The sequence below is a fragment of the Ictalurus furcatus genome, chromosome 21, assembly GCF_023375685.1.
Source record: "Ictalurus furcatus strain D&B chromosome 21, Billie_1.0, whole genome shotgun sequence".
Lineage (NCBI taxonomy): Eukaryota > Metazoa > Chordata > Actinopteri > Siluriformes > Ictaluridae > Ictalurus > Ictalurus furcatus.
Genome location: NC_071275.1, coordinates 19,394,015 through 19,416,684, shown reverse-complemented (window position 1 = coordinate 19,416,684; position 22,670 = coordinate 19,394,015). Strand labels below are relative to the sequence as shown.

Sequence of the window (22,670 nt, the reverse complement as noted above, 5' to 3'; positions counted from 1 at the left end):
TACGGTTCTGGTGTGAAGACGAGACGAATTAAGGCAGGAAATTCAGGGCGTCTTATAGAGCGAGATAAGCGCTGCTGTGTGACCGGCTGGCTGGTCGCGCTCACCGAGCTGGCGGGGTTTTCTAACAGGTTAATCAAGGTCAGCTGTCGTAGATCGTTCATTAACTATTTGAACCCATCCGTGACATCGCTACTGAACTCTCCTGTGGGTTCGGGATGAACCGCAGAGGCGCGTCCACGTGCTTTTTAAAAACGGGTCTAATCTACAGGGTTGTATGTGAAATTCTTCAGAAGCTGAAATTACCATCGAGAGGAGTTCTGACAAGCCCCAGATCACCTAATGTGTGTATTTAGGCAAATGTTAGTTGCACAATCCTTATGTAAACTCTATGAGAATTTATGGCACTTGCTCAAACACACACAAACACACACACACACACACACACACGCACACGCGCGCGCTCACACCTGCGTGTTATCAAAGCCTGTATTGTTCTGATCCTGCACCTCTGCGTCAGAGCGCAAACACATCCTCTTGAGGAACTACAGCGCCTCCCTGCACTGACCGACCTCCATATAGTTTTTTCCCTTCACTAAGTTGGCAGTTAAACAGTCGCACATACACAGAGTGACCCTACCTAACCCTCCGCCTCGTCCTTAGTAACCGAAAGCGAAATAAAATAGATATGTATGGACGCGCACACAAAAAACAAAGCAACTGAGCACTGGGCCACCGGCACGGACATCAGACACTGGCTGTATCTAGGCCAGGTTGCGTAATGAGCCACCTCATCAACAGGCTTACCTTTGTGTGTCCGTGTGTGTGTCCGTGTGTATACTTTGTGGACACATTAATTAGTCATGCCTAAAGCGCTTCTTTGTGCCAAGGGGTGTTTGCGTGCGTGAGTGGGCATTTTGCAAGACAGACATGCAGATCACAGCATGACACACATACACACACACACCCTTTTCTTATCTTATGAACTCAGACCACACTGATCTCTCTCCCACACACAGAGAATCACAACTAAGCTTATCGAAGTATCTAGTGGCCACAGTAGATCATAAAATCTAGTGCAAAGCATAAACGGAAGGGTGAGGGGAACTATAGCAGTATTAATAGTCTGATATACTGACAGCCCTCCAACCTAGTTTAGATATATGCTTATTTTCCATGCTACACACACGCACGCACGCACGCACGCACGCACGCACGCACGCACGTACACAAAATGCATGTACGCCTACAGCTAGTGGAATATTCCTAGCCTCAAATGAACTGATCAGGAACGATCGATAAATCGTGAAAAGACGTTTAAGGTTTAAAAAACGTTTGAACAAGAGACCCAGGTGGAGTAGATTAGATAAGAACCGGGACTCATCCGGTGTACGACGAAAGGCGGGTTGGAATTCCGCGCCCGGGAGCTGACGTTCAGGAGCGGGACACACCGAATCCTGATCAGCCACACTCAGAGCCCGGGGTCTGGTTCGAATTCAACAGTGGCGCTGCGGCACAAGGCCGGCTGCGTCATGCAGGGATACTTTCCAGATGATCGGCTGTATAAATACAGTGTGTTGCATAACATCTGGCCCGCGCTCGCCATCGGGAGACGAGACGAGATGAAACAGGACGAAGCGGAGAGGGACGGTGACCGCGGTTTCCGGCCTACTCTGAACGTGGGACTTTCCTGTTTTGTTTTTTTTCATATGATGAGGTCAGAGTTCGGTGGAAGCCTTAATGATGGTATGTGCTAATAAATACCCATGTGCTCTCTCTCCCTCCCACGCTCCCTCCCTCCCTCTTGTATTCCCGCAATCAGGATGATGCATTTAAACCGCAACTGGGATACGCTGGAAGTTTCTGAAGGCACATATCAGTAAAAGAGTGTGTGTGTATGTGTGTGTGTGTGTGTGTGCCTGTGTGTAGCTTTCTGGCGTTAAGTAAAACATGAGTCATCGGCATTCAGGAGACAACAAAACACATGGCACGAGGTAATGGAAGTCACAAGATCACAGCCGTACCATGCACACTTGAGCAACTACATTATTCTTGCATCACACACACACACACACACACACACACACAAACAAACCCAATGAAATAATGCCTCAAAATTTCATAAATGATACACATATTAATTTAGACTCACACACATATATATATATATATATGGCTGTATAGCTCATACTAGACTACTACTACTACTACTAATAATAATAATAATAATAATAATAATAATAATAAGTCTGTGACACACTAGTACTCAGTATTTTCACATTAAAGCACTATTATTGTAATAAAAAGTGACACATTACTGACATTCCTTGAGTCAGAAGCACAGACAGACAATGACCATAATAGCTTAAAAACAACAACAATGACAATAATAATAATAATAATAATAATAATAATAATAATAATAATAATAATCTGTCGTTCCCGGTCAGAGGTGTATTTTTAAACCGTGCAAACATCCATAGCTAAGGCGATCATCTGATATCTCGGTTTGTTTACTCAAAGCAATAAAGGTAACGCTGGTCAGCTATCTCTCCCCCCCCATCAACACAACTGCCTCTCTCTCACACGCTCTCTTGGTGTGCCGCTTTAGCTAACACAGAGATTGAGGTCCAAGGTTGTGTCAATTGGAAACTTGCTGACAAGAGAATTAAAACAGAAGCGAATCGGCTCGAACGTGTGTCGGCGCCGTCAGTTATAAATCTTTGTGTGGAAAAGGTTGAGCGCGTGGTGCTGTAGGCACTACCCTTTCCCGGAGGCCCAGGGAGCAGGAGAGAAAAATCGATGCAACGCAACCTGCAGCGTCGACTACACGCTCATCTTACAGGGCCCTCGCTCGGGTTCCGTCGCTCACGCTGTAACCCGGATTAACCCCCGACGTCTCCACAGCTACTTCCTCCATCGGGATTCCAGACAACCCGTAGATTTTTATTTATTTATTTATTTATTTATTTTTAAACATACCATTTTATTTGCTTCATCTAACTAGTCCCAGTTTATTAATTATTATGAACATTAATAGAAAAGAATAGTGAAAGGACGACTGGGTATCAGAAAACCTGTGATGTTCACATGATGTGTCCTATTATAAGGTTTAGTGAAATGTTATGGGTAGATTTGTACCTGGGTACCAGGGAGTCCCCTCCTCTGAGAGTGGTAGGGTCCAGCTCAAAGATGGAGGAGATGTCATTGCCGTCGGGGACAGAAATGAGGGTGTACATGACCTTCTCGTTGGGCGTGCGCAGACGAGCTCGTAGAGCCTCGTGCTCCAAGTCCAGCTGAGACAGAACACACTTCATTACCATGGAAACTAAGCAACCAAGAGGCCAGCAAAGCAGCGCTGACGTAACACACACACGCACACACACACAAAGATATTCATACGGTACATTAAGGTCACGTCAATGATGCTGTTCCACAGAATACAGATTACAGGAATATTTCTCTTCTCCTAGGAGACCATGCGCCAGCTTTCTGAACATGCTAAGCTTAGTATATTCAATAAAATTTGTCCGGTGGGGGGGGGTGGTTCAACCATATTTAGTAGTGGGCACTGACACAAAACTAATATCTAATATCTTGGTGGCCTTGATGAGCGAAAAGCCATTTGCCTTCAACGTGTTCATAATCGCTCCAGGAAGATAAGAGGTGCAGGAGTGGTGTCATACTGCCATCTCCAGGATGGCCTCAGTACTGCAGGTTTTTTATCAGAGTAACCCCACCTTGTGTTTGTACTCACATTCAACCAAAAGCGCCTATTGACTGAAAAAAACCGACTGGAAAAATAATCACCTCAGCAGACGCACTTTATACAAAGCGCTTTAAACAGAATATAAACAAGCTTGTTATCTTGCGCTTGCACCTTCAGCGTTGGTTGGATTAACGGCCGGTCCGGACTAAATTTAAGAACGAACGAGGCTGCGCTCGCTCGATCGATGACCCTAACAGGCATTCTAAACTACGAAGCGACGTTTTTAACCTGAGGCCTCTTTAACAAAAAAAGTTCAACACAAGTTCACACACACTCACACCACCACTCCACACGTGTCTCGATGGAGGGCGTGATTTTACACGACGCTATGCTTAAAACGTACAAGAATAAAGAACGGCACACACAGTGAATGTATAGAACTGCAGTATGGACTGGTGCGCAAATGCACTAGAGAATATGTGACACTTAGCGACGTGCTAAGAACGCTGAGCTTCGTACAGTGCACAGAGATCCAGAGCAATGTAGACAGGACAAGCATGATGGGAACAATAAATAAATAAATTAATTAATTAATTAAAATAAATAAAGGGGGGGGGATGTAGGCGCAAATGGATTCTGACTGACTAATGGAAAGTACCTGGAAGTTAAAGGGGATAAAATCACCCGCCTAGAGCAGAAAACAAGACCCAACACATCATTTAGATAAGCACTCGAAGTGAATGAGACACACAAACTGTAGAGACAGAATGAGAACCGGATTAAAAAGATACCACGTTCTGGTACTTACCGAGGAACGAGACTCTTGTGACTCTTCCTCGTAGTCGGGATTCACCTGAAAACACACGTGCGTGATGAGATTGCAACACTTTCGGATGCCGGAGTGTAATTTAACCACGAACCATGCGGGCTCACGACGGGCATGGACAATACAGTCGCTTGTTTTTCATATCCGTGAACGTGAACGCACGGTTTCTCACAGCGGATCTCTTCTCGAGCGTGCCTCACTCGTCATACGATGATTAAAGGAAAAGATCACGGACGGATGAGCTTAGGAGTAGAATCGACCGCTACAGCTGAGGTCATGAGTTTTACATACACCTTGCAGATTCTGTAAAATGTTACGCAACTATGACAAAAGGTTCCAAATATTCACTGATGCTCAAGAACTGCGTTAAGAGCCAGGGGAGCGTATAAAATTTTGACCGGGATGATTGGTGTAAAATTTATGGTAACAGTTGCGTACGAGTCTCTCGATCGTCCTAAGTGTGAGAAGATTTCGAATCTACAGGGCAGGAATGAACTGTGATTATAGCGCGCGTTTCGCATCGCCCTGTGTAGAAGGTTGAATCTCCGGTGAAGCTCCTGGAGAGTCTGACACACTGTGTTCAACTGTGGTGAGAGAGAGAGAGAGAAAAACATACCTCACTACTCCCCTCTGCAGCCAGGTAGTGTCCTGTGGCCAAGTGCTTAAACCTGAACAGGCTGTTCCAGTAACCGGCACCACCTCGACATGGGTCATGCTGAACCACCTGATCGTGCGAGAACACGAGAAACTGAGAATCTGACAGCTGCTCCGAGAGCGATGACATCTAACGGTAATGCACGTCCGTTACGCACCTCCACTTCCCACAGTGCCTTGCTGCTGGTGGCCGAGGTAGCAGACTGGCGCCCGGTGGTTCTGAGAAAGACATAGTGCTTCTTCCTGTAGTCGTCACACGTTAGGAACTTCTCCTGTTCGGCGTGAAACAGCCGCACCACGTCACCCTGTGCGATAAAAGAGAGAAGCCAGTCCAGTGCATCTTTTTATATATATATATATATATATATATATATATATATATATATATATATATGTGAACGTTTCATTCGGGTTTCGATTCGGATTACAGCACGTACCCCTTTCAGAATGACCTCCTTGTTGTCACTCCATTTCATAAACAAGACTATTTTCCAGCTAGTGTTGCAGTTTACTGAATTCACCTGGAAGCACAAGACAGGACAGAAATCACAAGATTGACATAAGCTCTTATTATTATTATTGTTATTATTATTATTATTATTGTGAGCACACACAGAAGAGAAGCAATATCTCTCACACAGAGACCTCAGAGAAATTTTAGAGCCTCGAAAATAACTCTGTCCTTTTTTGGTGAAGTGACTGGAAGGAAATGACGGGTCAGTGGCTACACATTAGCACGGAGAGGCAGAACAGATCTTATTAAGGCTCTTAATAACCAGCTAGCCAAATCCCCGAGTAACTATATGAGCACGATTAGTACGGCGGAGATCGTCACGGTATAACGTGTAACCATGTTTATGTTCCGGATCACTGCAGATCGTGCGAGACTAATGAACACGTAGTAATAAAAACTATTTCAAAGCTTTGATCATCTTTCCCGTTTTATGTTATTTATTTATTTCATTTATAGGCCAAGAGGAGGGTCGGACCTCGTTGCACCCTGGATTGTCCACCAGCTGATGGCTGCTGGCGTGGAGAGGCTGTCCAGCATTCACAGGGTTCAACACCACTTTGTCTCCGATCACCACCTGCAAGGAAACGTACACACAACTTCTTGAGAATTATTGTTCAGTTAGACACAGCTCCATAAAACCAACTCCTAGGGAACAGGAAGGTGTCATCAGGTCTCCTGCAAAACCTCTCATACTAATTTTCTCTACTGAGCAGCTCCCTGTTCTCGATAGAGACTTGACATAACACCGGACGCATTACGGCTTTAAGGAAACAGATCACTATTTGACCTCGATAACCTTTCCACCATGTGGTTCTCGTGATCCGGGTAACCAAGGGCTGCGTTGTGTCATTTGCCTGGAACAGGTGTTGAATTGATGTTTACAAAAATATGAGCAAAGATATCGAGGGGAGAAAGGACAAAAAAAAAAAAAAAAAAGGACTGGACTGGCTCAGCAGAATTGGCTCGACAGAATTACACTGGATCCAAAACTATTTAAGGGTAGAATCAGCGACTCGTGGCTGCATTCATGGCTCTGTCCCTGGCAAACGTCCATCTGAAGACGAGGACGGGAAGCACGTGCTGGATCTGCCTGCTGAGGACAGCCTGGAGACACCCGGAAACTCATTAATAAGCCTTCTGTATTACCTCTGAATCTGATGTGTATATATATATATATATATATTTATTTATTTGGAGCGGTTTTGCTCAGTCTTGCTCTTGAAATCCTCCTGTAGTGTACATGTGCTTTCTCTGCTACACGGTGCTAATTAGCTAGAGACGTGTCTCGGGTGTGTCTGCGCTGGGAAATCGCTGGGGTGTAGAAAGTGGCCCCAGGGTCCAAGACTGCGAAAGAGGTCGCGTTCGTCAAACGCAGACGCAACAGACTATGCACGGACACGGGCGACGTAAATAAACGAGCTACCTTCATCCAGAATCCACATCCGAACGTGAGGACGTGTTTGTCCGGATGACTCGCACGGCCTACACGTCGCAACCACGTGAAACGCGCAATCTGTCATCTATACAACAGACGCCGTTCTCTACGTTACACGCCTTGCGACTTATTTTGCGTCGAACCGGTACGAACGAGGTCATCAATCTGTTCCAGTCTCTCTAGCGCTCCAGATCTGGACACATCATCCCATCACGTCACATGGAGTGAGCGGTAAAAATCTGGATTAGCCGATCAGCGTCTATTGAAAACTCGACCCAGGTACGTGCGGTCAAAGATTAGAACGGACACATAGTGTTCCCCAGAGAATAAAGCTTCACTTACACTGTCTCCTATAGATCTGAGCTTGTAGAACGGCTGGATGTAGAACCAGGAGCCCTCGTTTCCAGCAGAGTCCAAGGTGACACGCATGGCATTTTTCTCCAATAGGGCAGGCAGGCGCTTATTTACCGTCAAGTACTTGTTGCTTTTCAGATGCAGCAACTGCAGAACAGAAGCAGCAGTTTGTCACAGAAAATCCATACGTTTAGAAGATATTTATTATGACCCGTGGTCATTAAGTGTCTCATGGATGGGTTAACCTGAATGACGTTGCCGTACTGAATCACCGTCCCCAGCAGCTTCCTGTTCTCGGATTCGTTCTGTTTCTTCTCCAGGTCAGCTGCATGCTGCGAGACACGCACGGGTTTCATTTCAACATCCATCACCTTGACGGCCTGAACGAACTCCGATCTACACGTCACACTTATTCAATTCAGTTCCACCCATCACATCTTCCCCTCACTTCCTGTTTATAAGAACCACGGCTCAATGGGTCTCCCTGAAGAGAACAAGTGTGTGCGGTCTCTGCGGTTCTAAGCAGTTTACACTCATGACGTAAAAATAAAAATAACGTGAAAGATAAGGACGCAATCTTTAGGGTTGGGCGTTTTTTTTTTTTTTGGTCGTTTTGGATCGGTCTGCGTGTATGCGTAACTCACGTGTAGTTTGTTGAGAAGTACTGTGTCTGTAGTGCTGTTGCCGCCAGGTTTCGCTGCTTTCCAGAACTGTTTCTGTGCCGAGTATCTATTCATAGGACACAGCTTGAAGAGACAGTCTGTAGATAGAAGGGGAAAGAGACGTCATGTGGTACTACTAACACGCACAACGCAGGTACCTACAGGTTTACTTATAGCGGTCTTCTAGTCGTTTAAGCCGGCGGTTCTTAAAGCAGGGCCCGAGAAGCGTGATTTTACACGTATATGTAAAAGGCGAGATTTGGAGTCGAGGTGCGCTCCGGCAGGGGACCCGTCCGGGTGAAAGATTGCGTAGAGCGATCGAAGAAACGATGGCAAACAATAGGTCACGTCGTGTGAAGGGTCGGCCATTTTAAGATCGCTGCAAGTCGTGTAGTGTGAAAGGTTCAGAAACACAAAGCTCGACGAATGCAATAAACCGCCCGAACATTACTGTGCACCCATACGATTAGCACGTATCACCGAACACTTTTCAGTTTTTATGATGTTCCATGGCGGTCTATGCTTCTTTCTTTTTTTCTTTAATTAAGTAAAAAGGGGTTTCGCTGACGTTACGGAATCAAAGGCGTTCGATTTACTTCGTATAAATGAAGGACCGTGTTAAACATAATACTGCAAAAGAAAAAGAAAAAAAAAAACAACATATATTATGTATGCATAGTCTAGAGAGAATTAGGTGTGAGTTTGTAACCTCAGTACAGCTATAGAGCATAGAGGAACTACAGAAAAGGGGGAGTTTCCAGAGAAAACCAGCACAGCAATTTCGGGCGGATTGTACACATCACTGAATGACCTAAATCCATGAATCATGTTCTGCACTTTCTACCCTTCCATCATTCTAAAGGCTGTATACAAAGCTTCTTCTTCTGCCTTCTGCCTGGGGTTGAGTGTTACAGCCAGGTTCGGTGGCTTTAAATGAGGGCAGGACCTTATGACTTTCGGAAAGACGACGCGGAGAGAATGCAGAGAGTTACCTGGGAGTGGAGGTGAGCTTAGCAAAGAGGAAGCGAGAGGAATGAGCTTAAGTGAGATGGGGATAAAAATAGCTGCTGCTCCACAATAACACTCCTGATCTACTGATACAGGCAAGGGGGGGGGGCGAGAGAGAGAGAGAGAGAGAGAGAGAGAGAGAGAGAGCGGGAGTGGAGGGGGGGGCGCGAGAGAGAGGGGGAGGGGGGAGAGGGGGGGAGAGAGAGAGAAAGGGAGGGAGAGAGAGAGAGAGCGCAAGAGAGAGAGGGGGAGGGGGGGAGTGGTAGGAGAGAGTGATGTGTGTGGAAAATAAGTAGAACATTAAGAGAGGAAGACATGGAACTTTTTTTTGCGCAAGCAGAAAGTTAAGATGCGAGGTGAATAATAAGTGAAAGAAAAAAAAAAAAAAAAAAAAAAAACAGGTTAGGGGTCAGTCCAAAGAGAAGGACGAAGAGAGAGGGGGGGAAAGAAGAGGAGAAAGAGTGAGAAATGAAAACAAGTGCGGTCCTAGTGCTGTACCACGTTCACTCATCTATCTCAGGAACACTCGCTGCAGGACAGGAACACGCCATGATAATTCCAACAAATCCTATAACGCCTCCCTTCTGACTGTGGCGTTAATTCACGTGCAATAGAGAACAGCTGTCAGGTCATGCCACTCCAAGTCTGCAGCAAAAAGCAAAAACTCTTCTCTCTAGGACCCTGTGCTTCCTCCTCAGTGGATTGCACCAGCTGTTCCCTCACTAAACATGACAACTGCACTGAAGCTACAGATTGTACGTGGTGTGTGGTACACTAGCACCACCTAGCTTTAGTCACGAAGAATGCTGATCAGATAGCATCCCTTTCACCAGTTAAACGACGGCATTAAATCATCCCGATGTTCGAGAGGAAATCTGGATATCAAAACATCTGGATATCAGGGTTTGAGACTGGGCATTTTCAGACTTAAATCGAGTCACAAACCCGCTCATGCTCTTGCTAGATCGTTTCTTGGATCTGTTCTTCTCACTCGTCTTACGAGAGTTTCCTTTAGCGCGCTCGTCGGCGGTGTATAAAATCAGAACAGATTTTTTTCCTTAAAAAAAAAAAAAAAAAAAAAAGGCTCGAAAACATCAAAGCATTAGCTCACAGACTGGGTAAAACTTCCCCTTGCTGAACCGCTCATGGTTAATGAACAACCGTAATGGGTAGGTGAGGCGACTCGTCGCCGGTCTGGTGGAAGAAAAGCCCGGCGAGAGGACAGTCAGGACTAAAATCGGACACAATATTATAGCTTACATCAAACACGAATGAGGAGTTACACAATCCAGGAGGAAGAGAGTGCTTCAGCAGGAGATGGAGGCTCCCTTGGAAACCAGTCCTTTTAAAGGTGACATAAGTGGCCTATTAAAGCTGTGAGTGATCTGAAGATCCAGCACAAACACAGGTTCTGCTGCTCGAGTAAAACATTCATGAAAGGAAGCCCAGCAACATCTCTACAGAGTATACATGAGCTACTATGAAGAAGGGGATGGTGTGTGTGTGTGTGTGTGTGTGTGTGTGTGTGTGTGATGTTATGTCCTTTATTTAGACTTGCAGCACTGAAGTTTGTAACCTCTGCGTCTGATACACATCGGTCTTCTCACTCAGCAGCTCGGACGGCTTCGACAGCAGCTCGCAATCTTCTTAGCTGAAGCGGGTGTTCGTCTCACACACCGTATGCCAACGTAAAGCATCAAGAGAATATGCCGTCACGAGATTTCCTCAGTGTGTGTGTGGGCTTAAGGAGTTGTCGCAGATTCTCGGTGTTATTTCACCGATATGTATGGGATTCTTCACGACAAATGAACGCTCCTAATCAGGATCTCTGCGCGTCTGTAACACACTGACACACGCTGCACCTGGCGCATCATAAGAGAGCTGTTTTTAAACACGCCAACCTCCGCTCACTACCCCCATCCTACACCACAACACCTCAGTGACCAAGCAGGAAATGCATCGACTCGACAGAGCTCAGTGGCGCGGCGCAGCTGTGCCGTGACGGCGGCGAGCGCGTCGAGAGACGTGCCACGAAAATCGGCCTGCACGTGCACCAAATCTCCAAAATGTCGGTTAACTTAGGAAAGTCGTGCGTTGAATACCAAGACAAGTGACTAAAAATAGTGTAAAGAATCACAACAACAACAAAAAACACCGCTGTAAACTAACATTAACCAATGAGGAGCTCGCATATAGCTCACATATCAATCAGAGTAAACACACACACACACACACACACACACACACACACACACAAACACGATATTCCACCATTATTCACGCACACAATACGAGTCTACACCGTGCACCATCTGTGAACGTGAAAGTAATCACAAATATTTAAAAATATATATATATATCTCATTTTTTTAACATTCATGGTGTGCCACACTTTAAAACAGAGGTTTCGTCACATCCGGGTGATAAAACCTCCTGACGTTACGAAGTGGATCAGCATGTTCATTCATAAATCATGCCGTTGCAGTCTGCAGCCATGTGCTTCCTGCTATGACGACTTCCGTCGCCTAGAAGTGTGTAGAAGTGTGAGAAGGGCCTGCTCGAGGCCACTTCGGATAAAAGTTGTCCGCCCAAACAGGAAGACGTCCATTCAAATGTCAAACGATCGCATAGCGTTGGATTTTGTGCTCATTAAACGTCTACTCCTCTAGCCCTCAGGCCATCTGAGCACAGTGTGTCAGTGTTGTCAGAGCACAAGACCAGCATTGTTCAAGCGACTGTATATCGAACAGGACCGATCTCTGACAGCGTTCCTCGTCTGGAGGACCCAGTGGGTCGTTGGGTAGCGGAGGCAAAAAGGAACGCGTCCGTCGTGTGAGGTACTATGTCCTCCATTGTTTACTTGCTTAGGGACTATATAAGAGACTGGCTTCCCATCCAGGATGTTCCTGCTTTTGCACCGTGACCTTGACCATGGTTAACCAGCGAACTCTGCACACACGAGTCACAGTCTGATAAAAACTCTGTACGCCCTAGCGCTACTTTTACTCCGTGTGGTTTTCACAGGTCCTTTAGTGCCCGAGTCAGGTGACAGCAGCGCTAGGCCGTACGCCCAGACGCGCTTAACAAAAGAGGAACTTTTCCTGCCATTTGCATAGTGGGTCTGTTATATTCGCGCAGGCTGACTCTCGGGCTCTCGACAGCTCGCCACGGGTTGAAAGCAGGCAAGAAAGCAGAAGCAGCTGCAGAACTGGTCATATTAAAGGTTACGCGAGATTTTATTTGTTCGTGTACATACGGATAATGAGCCCACATTTTCTGCTTCGCTTTTAAACAAGACATGATGAGGAGCCCATATTTTGAATATTGGTGGGGCAGTGGTTAAAGGCTCTGGGTGACTGATCAGAAGGTCAGGAGATCAAGCCCCAGCACTGCCAAGTACCGCTGTCGGGCCCTTGAGCAACCCTCAACTGCTCAGTCGCTCTGGATAAGCGTGTCCGCCAAATGCCACGAACTGTACGTGTAAAAATGAATATTCAACGTCCTAGACAGTCTTTGAGGAGCAAATCAGGAATTTCTGCCGATTATTTTTAGGCTAATCTTGAGGTGCAGGAAAGGTTTCGGAACCTTCGAAGACCAAAAACGAGCAGGAGCTTCCTCGTCACCCCGGACGCATCGCCGCACGGTATCCGGTTGGACTGAACGTTAATCACAGCTGCGAGCGGCACGGCTCTCTCCGGCTCTCTTAAACTGGTTTAGCTGGTGCGACGTGATTTCGTCGCTCGTCACCGGTCGCTCGAACGTCAGACATATAACGCTGTGCCAAATTCAGAAAAGTAAATTAAATCAGGACGTTCAGATTCGAGCATCGTTTCCTGCTCAGAAACTTTCCCACGGTTACTATGGGCTTTGGGGGGGAGAGGGGGGGAGAAGAAAAAAAAAACAACGACAACAGCAGCCAGTGCTCACATGTGAGGGAAGTTGAATGACACTGTGGTCAATTCTGGATATACGCGTACGGGAAGTATCTTTCACTTCGGACAAAACCTTACACGAGGTTTCCACACGTGTTCTTTTGGTGCAAGATGAAGTTTAGCTATCGTGTATGGAAAACCTGCCGTGTTAATGCGCGCTCAACAACGAGGGGAATGTCCAAACGTTTATCCGTGCACTAATGTACCAAAATGCCACTTTAATAAGACCGTTCGATATCATCAAATCCGCATGTTGAATCTTAATTCGCTGCTAACGAATCGTTTAAGGACTTCTTTCGGGGGTTTTTTTTTTTTAACGCCGTCATTCGTCTTTCGAAACGACAAGCATGAGAAGTATCCCATCGTTTCTCGACGTATCACCGGTCGCGCCCCTCTCGGCACGAGAGCCGAACCTGCGCTGCCTCCTCCTACACTGCAGCAGAGACATCATTCCTCCAGCTTTAATTTTTATCTTCCTGAAACTCTCCAGATGTACCGACACGAAGTAGAATTATTCTTAAACGTCACGTCGCTTTGCGAAAGTGGATTTATCGGTCCGTTAGGTTTAACCGTCCGATTTTGCCCCCTTATAAGGTTTGGTTACAGCAGAAAAAAAAAAAACGTCTGGGTTGGTCAGAGAGATGCGGGTCTCTGGACATCGGCGGTGCGCCACTGGACGCTTCTCCACCTCAGCTACTGAACTCCATGACTGTAAAATCTTCGAACGGATCTCTCAAGAGGTTAGGACATATCAGTCGAGCGTGGTCTGAAAGCACGAGGTGGAATATCCGATGCACTACAGTAGGCCGGTTTAAAAAAAGTGCAGTTTATAGGGATTAGGGAAACAGACACTATTTCAAACACGGCGTATGTTTCGTGATCATTTCAACATTTTTTTTTTTTTTTTTTAGGTCTGCCTTTCATCAGCACTGGTTTCTAGCTGGCAGTGCTGATAAAGATCAGGTTTGTGAAGCTAATGACGCAAAGGTTGTGTTTCTGACTACTTTCTGCTCCGTACGATCAGATTTCAAACTCGTGCTCGCTCGAGAGCGAATGCTGTCTGGGTTTCTGGCAAAATATTTTTTTAAATAATAGGTTTTCCTGTCCCCGTCGAAGGACCGGAACACCGAGGCACTCCGGTGGCCAGAGTTACTTCCATTTTTTTTTTTCTTTCACACCCAAATTGATGGTCGTGAAGGACGGCGAAATAACCGACACAGGAAAAAAAAAAAACATCAGTTGAGCTCCCAGGTTTTATCCTTTAATATGTAATCGATTATGTACTGCACACACAGGAATATGTCACGTGATGTGATGCGATGTGAAATCTAAATCTCAGCATTTCTTCAGTTTAGTCCACCTGACTAAAGTTCACATGTTTGAGTAGATGTGCTTAGAAATCAAAGAAAGTCATGTTAAAACACAGACGCCATGACGTCTGCCTCTTAACTGGAATTTCTGTTCATCTGATGTCACCGCTGCACCGCTTTGCTATGTGGCCAAATAAGGTGTTAAAGACAGAGTGAAATGGGGACATCCTTTCAAGAGTGGTGAAAAACTAAATCCCTGACTAAAACTCTCATTCTCTCTCTTTCTGTCTCTCGCATAAACAGTCACACGAACACGCACACTCTCGCTCATAGACACATTCAAATACTTGTTCTGCTGGTGCCTGCATCAACCCACATACCACAAACACAAACACACACTCACACTCACACACACACGCACACACACACACACCGCACAGCAGAGCAGAGCAGATCCTTGTCAAATGCCACTGTGTGACAGGAAAGCAAGGCTGAACCTGTAGCTTTTCTATTTATCTCACACCACACACTGACCACTGTCCAAAACACACACTCACGATAAACACCTGTCTGAAATGCTATAAATCATTCAGTGTCTTCCACATCCATGAGGCGGGGTGCCCCAGAGCTCTTTCCGTTAATGAACTGCCTCGGCTCTAAACAATACATCGTCGTCGTCGTCGTCGAGAACAGAGGTGAGTCTAATGGAGCATGCACCGCGACACATCACGCCTAAAAGCACATGCAAGTCGCTGATCAAGTCACCCAAAAAAATCAGGAGAGAATCATCACCTGAAAGATTAGATGACGGGAGAATTTCTCTAAAAACGCTACGTGAATCATTGGTGCTATTTGAATCATTGGTGCTACGTGAATCATTGGTGCTACTAGAATCATTGGTGCTACGTGAATCATTGGTGCTACTTGAATCATTGGTGCTATTTGAATCATTTTTGCTACTTGAATCATTGGTGCTACGTGAATCATTTTTGCAACTTGAATCATTTTTGCTACTTGAATCATTGGTGCTATTTGAATCATTTTTGCTACTTGAATCATTTTTGCTACTTGAATCATTGGTGCTACGTGAATCATTTTTGCTACTTGAATCATTGGTGCTACGTGAATCATTGGTGCTACATGAATCATTTTTGCTACTTGAATCATTGGTGCTACTTGAATCATTTTTGCTACTTGAATCATTTTTGCTACTTGAATCATTTTTGCTACTTGAATCATTGGTGCTACGTGAATCATTTTTGCTACTTGAATCATTTTTGCTACTTGAATCATTGGTGCTACGTGAATCATTTTTGCTACTTGAATCATTGGTGCTACGTGAATCATTGGTGCTACTTGAATCATTGGTGCTACTTGAATCATTGGTGCTACGTGAATCATTGGTGCTACTTGAATCATTGTTGCTACTTGAATCATTGGTGCTACTTGAATCATTGGTGCTATTTGAATCATCGGTGCTATTTGAATCATTGTAAAACTGCTGAATAAGGTATCTGTTCATAACAAAAGTGAATCGTTGTTGGTTTTTTTTAAGCCCTTTGCATCTCTCTGGTCTCTCCAGCACTGAAAAACCCACACAGATGTTCCCTCATCCTCCCACTTGCTCCCGACTGCTTGCTAATTTCTGAGGCTGTTTTGGAGTCAAAGAAGTTGTCAGCAAGAGCGGAACTAAAACTTGCTCTTGCCTCAGGTCATCCTAAGATTCCTTAAAAATTCCTAGGATTAACTCCTACCCTTGTATAGGCAGTTCATGCACAAAATACACACACACACACACACACACACACACACACACACACAATAACTCAAAGCCATCCTTCCTAACTGACAGATACAGCGAGAAAATGCTGACACATTTAGCTATTAATCACACAGCTACATCAATACAGCTGCAACACAGACATTTTTTTTTCTTTATTTCAGTGACGGCCATCAGGATGACGTAAACATGCTCTTGAATGGATTCCAGAAGATTTACAGCAAGGGTTCGTGAGATCGCGAGAGAAATGTCCGTGACATCTCGAGCTAAATTTGAACAATATATACTTATAAGTCAAAAGTTATACAAGTTGACCGAATTAATCAGGGGACATGTCATGAGATAGTAGTTCCTAGCATGTGGAAAAAAAATGTCAATTACAGTCTTAGCTAGCTAGAACGCCTTAAAAGCACCGAAAGAGGATAGACAACAAGCTAATTCGCTTTTGGTCACATGGACAGAACTGAGTGGCTTTTCTCCAATCGTTTACTTAGCCAGTCACTAGTTTATATCATAATGAAACTATAAGCCAAAACCAAGGCCAAATGACCTGTTTCGACAACTATTATTAAAAGACATTGAACCTCTACTAGGAGTCAGCGCTAAATTGAGCCAGGACGTTTTCATTTCTCCTTCCTTAGTGTAACGTGATCTAAGGCACGGGCAATAACCATTCTGAATGCTGCATACGTTGTTCCAAGAACCTGTTGGTTTGCATGCTTTGGATGCTCCTGATCAAAAACATCACACACACACACACACGCACGCACACACATATATAGTCTTCTGCATCCACCATGATAGTACAGAATCAAAACTAACTCAAAAAGACAGAATAAAAAAAAGGTCCAGTGGGTACTACTCTGTACCGTCAGCTAGCTAATTTCCCAAGCTGCAAGCCCAAGTTTTACAGTAAGGCTGGAGTGTGCTGCTCACATTCCAGCCCTACTGATTTCCTGTGAAAACACCTGTGTCATCCGTGCATCTTTACTAATCAGTGCACCAGGAATGACGGTGACATGCGGCCAAGCTGAAAAGACACAGCACAGCATCTCACTGGCTTCACCTGTGACTCGCACAACGGTATGTCCTCAAACTAGTTACCGCCCCCACCTACAGGAGAAAAGCGTCCAAAACAGATGGCTATCGCGATGATAAATGTCAGTCAGCACGTCTGCAGAACCCGAACCCTCGTCTTTGATACGTGAGACGTAGGACGAATCGCACAGGACGAATCCTGACGAATCGATTAGCGGAGAGAGAGTCAGTACAGGGGCTACAGCCAGGAAGGCTGGCCTACTCATATTCGCTCTAGCCTACAGGGGGCCTAGGTGAGAGCAAGGTTAATTAGCTGCTCGCTGACTTCATTTGTTTACTCAGCACACGAGCTTACATCTTGGCCGTACGAGCCAGGAGCCGGTCGGAGCTGCATATCGAGTCAGCTCTCAGATTTACACACGTCACAATCCTCCTAACTAAGACAATGTAGGAAATGCTTAGCACTGCGAGGAATAACACAACACGTAGCAGACCGTGCAGTTATACCAAAAAAAATAATAATAATGTAGGTCTGGAGGGTTTACATAAAACTGCACTGTCTGGGGTGTGTCATTCTGCTTATATACCACAGCAATCTGCCAACGATTACGAGGTTTCACTTATTAATGCACCAATCTCTGTGCAGTTTAACAGTTTATATATCGATTTAATGCTGTGGTACATCTCAGGCACAAGTTACTTCCTGTTCTCGCTTACATTACAGCCGTTATAGCAGTTATTCTCTCACCAGCCTCACTCTATTCTCTCTCTCTCGCTCTCTCTCTCTCTGAAGACCTTCCTGTGCTGATTGACTTCGCAAAGCACTAACGCTCATGACTACGTCCGTAAACGTTAAACAAACGTCACCACGTCGACGATATCAGCGTTTACTTTGTTTTTCCAAAGCAGTTTATTATTAGTCTCAGATTATGTGCAGCGTCTGCTGGACAAGTCCCTGTGTATGAGCCGTTACTATAGAAACAACAAAGTATGAGAACGAGTGCATTAATATAGACCTGATGCTCATGTTACAGCCAGAACTACCTGCTATAAAAAATAAATAAATAAATAAATAAATAACGCGCACCTTCCGACCGGTCAGATTCGCGCATCCGACCTTGATCACATGACATCACTCAGACCGAAGCAGGATAGGCCACCACGGCGGTACACATGGCTCGTGTAATAGAATTCGAGCTATTTTATTTCACTTTTTTTCAAGAACAACGATCATCAGGACAATCAGGAATTCTCTGACACGTGTCAGATATATGACTGCAAGATGCGAAATGGCAAAGGAGTTATGCGAATTGTGAGTTGAAGAACGCAAACGTGACACCCGGACCAGAATCCCAGGCCTCACGGACCTCGTCTGGGCCACAAGACGGCGTGTAAATACCGCCTGTGTTCTGTGTGAATACGCAGAGACTCTTGTAAGCTGTGGATCAGATGTGTATTTTCAAATTATTTTCATACTCTACAATGCGGAGGAAAACTACTGGGCGCGTATATATAAAAAAAAATTTTTTTTTTAAATTTAAAAAAAAAAAGTCCTCTGGTTTACACCCTTAACAACAGAAGCATGAAAAATCTGTCAGTCTGAAACTAAAAAGAAAAAAAAAACACCACCACCCAGTACCAAATGTATCCTGCAGACGCGATGAGACTAGTGAGGTAAGAGCAGCAGATGGGTATGAGCAAGCCGTAGCTGTAGATCTGCAGCTCCACCACTTATAAACCTTTTGTTATGACATGCAAGTTGGGCACCATGAAGTACAATCCATTTTCTAGGGCGTGTAGAAGAAAGAAAACGGATGGATGGACGAGAGAGAGAGAGAGAGAGAGAGAGAGAGAGAGAGAGAGAACAGAAAAAACAACACCAGAAAAAAAACACACACACACACACACACACACACACACACACAGCTGCAACGCTGCAAACTGGAAACGAAAGCCGAAACACGTGTGGAAGAGGAAGAGAGAAAGAGAGTGAGAGAAGGAGGAGAATGAGACAATGAAGAAAGAGAGGCGGGTGTTACCTCGGAACTTCTTAGGAGGGCTGTTGAGATCTCCAGACTCTGGTTGAACGACACAGCGGTCGTCCACTAGACTGCGGTCAGAGAAGGAAAGAAGAAGAAAAAAAAGCAAAGAAAAGAAACATTATTGATGTTGCAGATCAAATTTAAAAACGTTAAGACATTTACCGCACCATGTGCTACTAAGGACCGAAGTGAAATCTGCAGATAAGATACGTGGACGAATAACGACGTTAATACCTGGCGCCGGTTTCTTCGGAAAATGTCATATTTCAGTTTAACGAGAGGTTGCAGACGGCTTACAGTCGTCGCTTGATGTTGACTGCTCGCAATATCAAACAGTCAAGCTGGGCTTCGTGCAGAAAAACCGCTCGTTCCACATGAGAGGCCTGGCAGAGACGAGTGAGGCTGTGCGAGATGAGGACGCGATATCGATATCACGATTAAATTAGGCCACGATATTTCCTTTTATTTACTACGAGGATTTCATCTTGTAGACTCGGTTGTATATCTGTTTAACGTTGAATGTGATGTAGCTACATCGTGATCCGTATCGTGTATCGTAGAAATGTTTTCAAGCATCGTGATGTGATATTTCTGTCTTGTACCACGGCACGGTTGAATGCTAGCGTCTGATTGGTCGGCGGATGTGCGTTGTTTTCGTATAACCGCACGCTCCGACACGGACGACGTGTTCGGTTTACGTTATCGCGCTTGCTCGAATACGCTATTGTTTCTATAGCAACAGCTCAGACGCACGGACTCGTGACGATAATCTAAGACTAATAATAATAATAATAATAATAATAAAAAACGGATTATTTATTTATTTATTTATTTTAAACGTGTCGTTTGACGAAATAAAACGTATATAATCGTCGAGTCAGGGCGAACGTTGACGGAAGGAGTCTCGAGTGTTAGCGCTCTGCGGCGGTCGCGGTGCTTTTACGATGTTTTCATCGGCACGGGAAAGCGTCCGTGACCGAGGACTTTCCGGTTTCTCTGTGACCCGAGCAAGAGACGGAAGCGAAGAAAAGGACCGATTAGTCGAAGGAACGACTGTTTATCACACCTGCGACATGAGCAAGGACAGGAACTAACTTGTCTCTCGGACGTTCCACGACATCGAATCTGACGATCGACCTTTAAAATGCACGACGGGTCGTCCGTGAACGAGTTAAACACCGTCATTTTGGCAAAATCGCCGCGGTATAAGCGGAACAACACACTCCTCTCCGGACGGCGATGCGATAACGATGCACTCTGCTTGCGCGCTAGAACCGGTCTTGTGTTTTGCCTTCCATATCGCCCACCTGCAGCAGTAAGCGTTCAGGGAAAACGGACTTCTAGAAAACACCGAGAGAGAAACGCAACGCAGCGATGGAAAGAGAGTAAAGCGAATAATAAATCTGTTAGAAATGACACCTGCACTCAACACACACAGCTGGCACTTCTACACGGCCAGGTCTGTGAGAAGGAGACGTGAGGCTTGGGTTGAGGGAGTCTGATGAGTCTGATCCATGAGAGAACACCAACAATATGTCCTGGGAATCATTCAGCCGTCCAGCAGGACCGAGGTAGCGCTATAGCGGCGGAATAATCCGGACACTCTTTTAGTCAGAACATTCTCTGCCCTGATCTGAATGTATGAATGGGCTCGTTTGTTTATTTATTTATTTATTTATTTATTTATTTATATTAAAGAATCCACATGTCTGCTAAATAGGTTCGCTACCTAGCAAGTCTAAAAATGTAGATTTGACATAAGTTCACTGTGGGGATTTTTTTTTTTTTGCAGCTACCGACACATCTACTATCTGCTATAGGTGCAGTACATAATGCTGTCACTATGGCAACATTTACATGAGGCACATAACACCAAACACAGCAGTGTGAAAGCCAGGATCTAGGCTTCTCATCATCACTAATGCCCGTTTCATGGTGTGAACATGACACTGAGGGGTTAGTGATATAAACAGTGAACACACACACACACACACACACTCCTACATCGACTCTGGTCATCTTTATCATCAGGTGAAGGCAGCTACAGTTTCTTAAGCTACTGTACTCGCTCTGGCTGTCGTGTGGCATCCATACCACCCATAGTGCACGTCACAAACAATAGATCCTGATCTCTCTCTCTCTCTCAATTCCGTCTCTCAGCAAGCATACACGGATGACCAGCACATAACCATGGACACACATGTACACCTACACACACCCACGCTCCGTTCTCCTGGCAGAGCCACAGTCCAGGTGGCTCATTACTGCCTGTCTTGTGTGAGGTCAGTCAATGGCACAGAGACAGAGCCACACAGCTCTAAATATAGCTCTGGCTTGTCTTATACACACACACACACACACACACACACACACACACAGAAGAAGGAGAGAACTGATTACTGGGCAAAATCACTAGGCGTGTTGTCTTGACAAACGAGTGCTGTTAAACCGTAGCTCTCCGAATCCACACACGCAGTTCTGTTATCATCGAGGAGTGACATGAGGCGGTGCTGTGTAAATGAGCGAGTGTGTGAGTGCCAGGGGGGTCATTGAGACGTGCATCAGACTGGTAAAGGCGTGGATCTGAGCAACATGACGTGGCAGCGTGTGATTAAGCCCAGTGAGAAGGTGTCTTCGGCTCGGAGGGAAAAAATAAAGAGGCAATAAAGCTGAGATTTCGGTTCGGTCAAGAGCACAAGCGCAGGCTTTTTACACTCACGCCGTTAACCATCACATCCTCTCATCTCGTGAGTCATGTTTGCCTTAGATGCAGGTGATCCGGCCATAAAATAAAAGATTAAGGAAAGCACAGCGGGTCCACTGTAAACCTGGATAAGTGTATTGACACACACATCCCTTTAATCCCTTTCAATATAACGTGGAGGTCCTTCTAACATCAAAATATCCTTCGATATCCATACACGTCCTCATAAACCACATTCACATCTCCGGGTCTTCTCCTACCCCAGGGCTGTAACCGCAATAACGCCGAAATGACAATAACGACGCTATCCGACATCGAAACGACGAGAACGCGTCATCGCGTGCGGCGGATATGGTTCTAATATCCGCCAAATGAATGAGAAATGAGAGGGTTCTTCTTATACCGAGTCCATCCCTTGCATTAACATAATTAGAGGGGGGAAATGTGCAATTATTGTACATCCAGCCTACGCGGCAGAGCTAGCTCTAATGTTCTCGTCTGCAGGAGAATTGCCAGAAGGTGCCAAAATGGGTCAAGCTAATGATTTAACACACGTTTTTAAAAATAAATAAATAAATAATGAAATCCAACGAGGTAAATCTAGCTGAGGTCCTCAACGTCACAGCTGATTATGTCGGGTTAACCGAGATCTAGATGATTAAAATATTTATAGCGTAGCAGTCGAAAAAACATGCCCGAGATACC

At 45.2% G+C, this 22,670-nt stretch overlaps 1 protein-coding gene across 9 annotated transcripts in view; it reads right to left on the bottom strand.

Moving 5' to 3' along the window:
- Positions 1–22,670, bottom strand: part of itpr1b (inositol 1,4,5-trisphosphate receptor, type 1b) — a 115,480-nt gene that overhangs the window by 89,951 nt on the left and 2,859 nt on the right. For 8 of the 9 annotated variants that reach the window (XM_053652970.1, XM_053652972.1, XM_053652973.1 and 5 more), the window contains exons 3-12: positions 19,259–19,329; positions 8,134–8,249; positions 7,735–7,821; positions 7,478–7,636; positions 6,176–6,274; positions 5,624–5,707; positions 5,345–5,491; positions 5,149–5,256; positions 4,515–4,559; positions 3,139–3,293 (exon numbers count right to left, since the gene is read on the bottom strand). In XM_053652970.1, coding sequence (XP_053508945.1) covers positions 3,139–3,293; positions 4,515–4,559; positions 5,149–5,256; positions 5,345–5,491; positions 5,624–5,707; positions 6,176–6,274; positions 7,478–7,636; positions 7,735–7,821; positions 8,134–8,249; positions 19,259–19,329 — 1,071 coding nt within the window. The remainder of the gene's footprint in view (positions 1–3,138; positions 3,294–4,514; positions 4,560–5,148; positions 5,257–5,344; positions 5,492–5,623; positions 5,708–6,175; positions 6,275–7,477; positions 7,637–7,734; positions 7,822–8,133; positions 8,250–19,258; positions 19,330–22,670) is intronic. The other variant, XM_053652975.1, reaches the window with a different exon arrangement.